At 42.7% G+C, this 6,377-nt stretch overlaps 1 protein-coding gene across 1 annotated transcript; it reads right to left on the bottom strand.

Annotated features, from left to right (window-relative positions):
- Window positions 1-2,216: 2,216 nt before the first annotated feature.
- Window positions 2,217-5,564, bottom strand: MC5R (melanocortin 5 receptor). The gene has a single exon (XM_014837320.3). The coding sequence runs from the start codon at window positions 5,544-5,546 to the stop codon at window positions 4,569-4,571; it is 978 nt and encodes a 325-aa protein (XP_014692806.3). The 5' UTR covers window positions 5,547-5,564; the 3' UTR covers window positions 2,217-4,568.
- Between the last annotated feature and the right edge of the window lie 813 nt (window positions 5,565-6,377).

Below are 6,377 nucleotides of genomic sequence, written 5' to 3'. Positions count from 1 at the left end.
ATCATCCTGGATTCTTGAGTAATTACAATATGACTCCTTGCTAATTTGTGCTGAGCATGTAACATAATGGGAAAATGAATGTTTGTTATGTTAAGTCACTGAGACTTGGGAGCTGTTTGTTTCTACAGGATAACATTGGTTTTCAAAATGCTGCCCCTGGACCATCAACATCTGGGAGCTTGTTAAAAATGCAAACTCGCAGCTCCTACTCCAGATCCAACAGATCTAAATCCACATTTTAACAAGCTCTCCTCCTGTTTCCTACGGCTATTCAAGTTCGAGAAGCACTGGCCTAGATTATCCTGACGAGTACAGAAATTGTTACTTAAAAATGACTGGATCAAGGGGCTGGCCCCGTGGCCGAGTGGTTAAGTTCGTGCGCTCCGCTGCAGGCAGCCCAGTGTTTCGTTGGTTCGAATCCTGGGCGCGGACATGACACTGCTCATCAAACCACGCTGAGGCAGCGTCCCACATGCCACAACTAGAAGGACCCACAATGAAGAATATACAACTTTGTACTGGGGAGCTTTGGGGAGAAAAAGGAAAAAAAAAATAAAATCTTAAAAAAAAAAAAATGACTGGATCAAATCCTAAAATGGGTGTACAGAGAGCAAGGAAGAATGGTAATGCTTGTTATGTGGTGGAAAAAAAGACAGCTTGACTGATGTATAATATATACAATTGTACGAGGAAAGGCTAGAAAACATGACATCAATACTCTGTGTCGGTTTCTGTTGTCTCCATTTAATGAGATACTACAAGAAAGAGATGAGCTAAGGAAAGAATTAACTGAATGCAAGCGAGAGTAAAAGGAATTCGAGGTGGTGGCCCAACGATGTGAATGCACTTAATGCCACTGAACTGGAGACTTAAAAATTGTTAAGGTGGAAAATTTTATGTTATATATATTTTACCACAATTTTATAAGTAAATAAATAAATAAATAGGATTCTTTAGTGATACATTTGAAACCACCATAAAAAAAGTTTTTTTTAAAGATTCAAGAAAATCCAGAGTCAGGGACTTCAGAGTGGGAAGAGACAGCTCTTCTCAATCCAATAAGTAAAAGACAAAATTAAGAAAGTTGAACAACATAGACCAATTAAAACTCAGATCAGACACTAGGATCAAATCAAGGGAACAGCTTTCACCACCATCAAAAATCCCCTGAGTGGATTAAGGAAGCCATCTCAGAGTAAAGTCCAATAAGGATGGATCAAAAGGATCCAGTGAATCCTTTCAACTGGACAAAATGGCTCAGAGAAAAGAAACTAAGAGCATGACTCTCCCTCAAAGCCTGATAGACTCAAAGCATACATAATTAAGATGAGAGCAAGAAAGAGTCCTTGGGGCAAAAAAGGAGGAACATGCAGCAAGCCTGGGAAATAGATCTGGATTTGCACTGTCCAATATGGTAGCAGTAGCTGGTGAGCCCTGGAACTGTAATACCATGGATCCTATTCTTCCTCTTCTGGAGTGGGAGTGTCTGTGTGTAGTCCCTTTTTCCATCATTGTCCATTGACTTGGAGGACAGTATCAGATAAGTTGTCCTTTTAGTCTATTGGTTTCCAAATCAAGAGGAGTCACATCTGGACCTGATGTAGAGACTACCTACCTTTTCAAAATTATACTCTCACCCCAAAACTCTGATACACCCTGCATCTACCCGTGAGAATTGCCACTACAACCATGGGAGAGTATCACAGCCCTCATTTTACAACACGTATAGTCTGAGCCTCAAAAATCCACATTTATTTATATGTAGCATCTTGAATTGTGGACAATGTTTCCATGTAACTTGAAACATTCAAGACTTGAAATAATTCATGCCCCACCAGTCCTTCCATAGCAGAGAGTCTCTAACAGCCACTGCTTCTTGCCCCACACTGAGTACTGATAGGTGACATCTTCAAAATGCTTACATTTTTACTAACAGACAGACTTTTGGGCAGTGTATAATGTCAAGTGTAGAATTTTGTTTTATTTTCAGGAGTTAAATAATTTTGAACTGAGAAATGGCCATCCTACAGGTGATAAATACTGTCAAGGATACTTCACCATAATTGACCAATGAATATACCTTCTCATTTTGCAGCAGCTGCTGACAAATTGGTAAGAAGACCAAAAACATTCTGAATATCACACATCAGAAAAACCAGTTCATGTGGGTGGTCTGGTCCTTGCATTTTATTAATCATTTATTTGAACACATATTTTTACATCAAATAAAGTTCCTACAGAAACAGAATGAGTTAATATAAAATGCCATACAACAGTGAAATGGATATTTTGATTGGGGACTTTGTGTTGGGATTCCAAGGGCTAGTTCATTTGCAGATATTTACCAAGTCACTATGTACATGTATTCCTTCCAAATGAAGACACATCTGAACACTTGGGTTATTTCTGCACTAATTATATGGAGATTAAAAGACATCTGAGCATTTCCTTAAAGACTTTTATAGAAAGGTCAGACCTTGTCTGAAGTCATGAAACACCCAGAGCAGAGAGTGAGCCTAATGGGAACTGAGTTCCCAGATGGAACCAGTGTAAACCACAAGGGCCAAAATTTGATTCCACCCATAAGATCTGCACTCTGGTGAGCTCAGGTAGCACTCAGTGAGTGCTACTTGGCAATCTGTTCTTGGGCAGCAGATTAAATACACATTTGCTTAGCAACAATAACAAACATCAACTGAGTGCCTGCTTTGTACCAGAAACTGCTGCAGGCAACAGGGCCACAGAGATAAGCAGGAAAGCCAAGCGGCTACCTTTCACAGAACCTAGGTTCCTAAGATGTCCCATGTAAAAACAGACTGCGGTTTCCCATTATCATTACATGAAGATCCCTTACATTCATGGATACACTCATGACCATTCACTAAAAGAAACAGGACCCATTTGAAGGTCTGGCTGCATCTTCTAACCTCAGTTGTCAATTTGCCATTTTCCAAAGATTTGGATGTCTTATCCACTTTCCTGCTCATGCCAGGATCATTATTTTCTGGACTCCGAACTGCCAAAGGTGAGAGGTCATGTCTATAAGTTATTTTTGTGTACTACACCCACCCAGGAAGTTCCTTTGCCCCAACAGGCTTCAACAGCTCATCATTGTGCGGCCCTAACGGTCCACTGCTTTATTCACACTTTGTCCTTCATTGGGAACAGTCTAGACATGAATATCCAAAAGAAAAGAGAAGATATTAACACCAAAAATAATCAAATGGAATATAAGAGCTGTAAGGACCAAGCCTTGCCGGCAGATAAGAACACTGGACGGAGAGGTTAGAGACATACCAAAGGTCACACAGTTGCTGTGTGGCAAAACAGGCCTCCTGGTTTCCCAGCCACTGCTCTGATCACTGCCCTCTGCATTCTCACCTAGTATTTATCCCACTGCAACACTTCTTGAAAACAAATAGCCAATCCCTGTGGTTCTTTACAAGTTTTCAAGGTGTTCTCACATTTTCTCCTGTAGTTCTCATGACCATCCTGTGAGGTCAACACAGATGTGGAACCTGAAATGAGCTGACTAAGGAGACATCACCTGTTAATGGCAGAGTCAGGACCTGAACTCAGATTTTCTCACTCCATTCTACTTTGGAGAAGGCAGCACTCCCTGGGTTAGAGAAGGCACCTGACCTTCTCTGGCTGCTGGAGTCAGACTGAGGGGCGATGTGCAAAGTATACAGCAACAGGGTTTGAGACTCCAAGACAGACTTGCCCCTGAGAAGATCAAAGATAGCTTGGTTATAGGCATGTGCTGCACACAGCACAGGGGTGCCCGGAGCCCCTGACATGCCCTCAAACGCTCATTTGGAAACCCTGGAGTGAGTCAGAATAGGACAGTAAGAAAGAGTCGAGAGTCTTTCACACCACATGAGGCAAGGTTTGGAACATGAAGGTTTATATCTGGGTAAGTGCAAAAACATGATTGACTAGAGGGTAATTAAGGAAATTCCATCCTTGGACAATTATGAACACAAGCCATAAAACTAGAAGTTCAGGAAAAGAGAGCTGTAGAGACGTCCTATAACAAATGAACAGGAAATGTCAAATAGAAAGAATTCGACCCCTCTATTCTGCCTCCCAAAGCATGCACAACTCCAGGAGCATCAAGCAAGGTTATGGCACTACTTCTGGGGAGAGAAAGCAGTCAGAAATGATGTAGATGTTCACAGACTTCTTTCCATTACTGTCAGCTCTTCATCACGCTTAGAGTTGCACCCAGGAGGTTTTACCTTCCCTGAGCACGCACTTAATAGATGGAGGATGGACAAGGCCCCCAGAAATGGGTGGGAGCAGGAGAAAAAGGAGGAGGAAAACAGGACAGCAAGAAATTGTCACAGACCATTAGCAAAATGGATAAGTGGCATGCACTTGTCTGACCCAACAACTGCCACAGGAAGAAAAAAAAGGGTGCATCTTAAGCACAAATTCGAGATGGAAAGAAGATAAGGGGAATGCACGGTTTTGATTTCTAGTTTTCCTGCTTTGCCTTGCCGTACCTGACTTTGCCATAAGGCAAAGGAAGGAGAAAAGAGAGCTGCAGGAGGAGAACTTCCTGTTTAATACCTGCTAGGGAACCTGCAGGCCATTCTGAAGCCATGGCAACAAATAAGCTCCTTAAAGGTCTTCCGCATCTCTTGGCTGCGGAAGGCATATATCAGAGGATCGATCACAGAATTACACATGATGAGTATGAGGTACATATTGAAGTGAGACATAAAGCAAGAACAGTAGAGGTTCCTAGGGCAAGAAATCATCAAAATAAGATGGAGAAAGAATGGAGCCCAGCACACGATGAAAACACCCAGCAGCATGGTCAGGGTGACAGCACCTTTCATGCTGGTCCTTTGCTGCACAGAACTGTATCCAGACAGAGCTGCTATCCTCTTGACATGAGTCTGTGCCAGGAGGAACATGTGTATATACAGAGACACAATGAGGAACAACATGGTGAAGAACATGGAGATGAGGCAAATGACGACATAAGTGGATTCATAGTAAATGATGAAAACAATACCGCAGCCTGTGCAAAAGGTCCAGATGCACGCAATGATCACCCTGGAACGCTTCACTGTCATGATGTGGTGGTAGCGCAGGGCATAGAAGATGGTGATGTACCTGTCCACTGCAATGGCCAGCAAACTGCACATGGAGGCCACCACGGAAATGCAGATCATGGAGTCAAACACATTGTCAATGTGACGCACAAAGGTTTCTGCCATCACCAGATGCTTATTATTTATTAAGTATATGGTGATGGTCTCCCAGGCATTGGACATGCTCACCAGCATGTCAGCTACTGCTAAACTGCACACAAAGAAATGCATGGGAGAGTGCAGGTTCTTGTTCTTCACTATGGCACCTATGACCAAGATGTTCTCCAAGAGGCTGATGAGACCCAGAGTCAGAAACACCTCCACAGCGATGCCCATCTCTTCACATGGCAAAAACTTGCTCTTGTCATTTGGCCCCGAAAGGTTGCCTTCTGTGGCATTCAGGTTGAGATCCAAGAAATGAAGATGAAATGAAGTATTCATTGCTCCTCTTCTGGCAGCAAATTTACTGTAAAACAGGTTTTAATTCATGACCCAGAGAGGTTAACACTCTACCGAAAAAGTACAGTAGCGTGCTAAAAGCAAGCACAGCCTAAGAACAGGGCAGCATGGACTCAATGCACAGGGCGAGGCCAGCGTGCCCCGTCTGCCTTGTATCCCTGACTCCTGGAAGAGTGTCTCTCCCACAGGCAGGCTCAGAATCTCCACCAGCCTCCTCTGCCCTCCTTCCTTTAAGCTCCATTCTTTTACATACCTCTTCACGGAGTGACCACACATCTCAGTGTGCCCAGGACAGCTTCACTTTTTATGCTTGTTGGCCTGGGGCCCAAGTTCACTCTCAAAAGTGTCCCCAACTCACAACCTACAAAATCCCTCCCAGTCTCCTGATTTTCACATTCCTAAGGCTCCTGCACTGCATTTGCTCACGTGAGCTCAGATTTCTGAAGGATATATGGGCCCATATTCTCTTAAGAGAGACAGACAGTTGCATTCTTAACATTTGTTCTCACACTTCTAAAATCCACTAGAATTCAGTCTCTGTTTTGTAACTAAGATTGTAACCAAGTTGACCCGTTAACTTGAGCATAACCACATATAAAAGTTACTGTCTTCAATTCATAAATTTAGCTTGCACATTCATGTTAAAATTGAGCCACACAGGATGCTGTTTTCCCCTCAAGAAATGTTTTCTCTGAATTCTGCATTTGAAATTCCACAAAGTCTGACTGGTAGCTTTCTAAGTTCCACATATGTCTGGCATGAAGAAACAAGGGATTGAAATTTACCAAGTTCGAGAGCAAGATAGTCCCTCCT

The sequence above is a fragment of the Equus asinus genome, chromosome 7 (genome assembly GCF_041296235.1).
Source record: "Equus asinus isolate D_3611 breed Donkey chromosome 7, EquAss-T2T_v2, whole genome shotgun sequence".
Classification (NCBI taxonomy): Eukaryota; Metazoa; Chordata; class Mammalia; order Perissodactyla; family Equidae; genus Equus; species Equus asinus.
Note: the sequence above shows the minus strand (reverse complement) of the source record. Positions and strands in the feature narration are given on the sequence as shown.

Coding starts and splice junctions, on each gene's coding strand:
- MC5R (XM_014837320.3), bottom strand. CDS start 5,546: ATGAATACTTCATTTCATCTTCATTTCTTGGATCTCAACCTGAATGCC.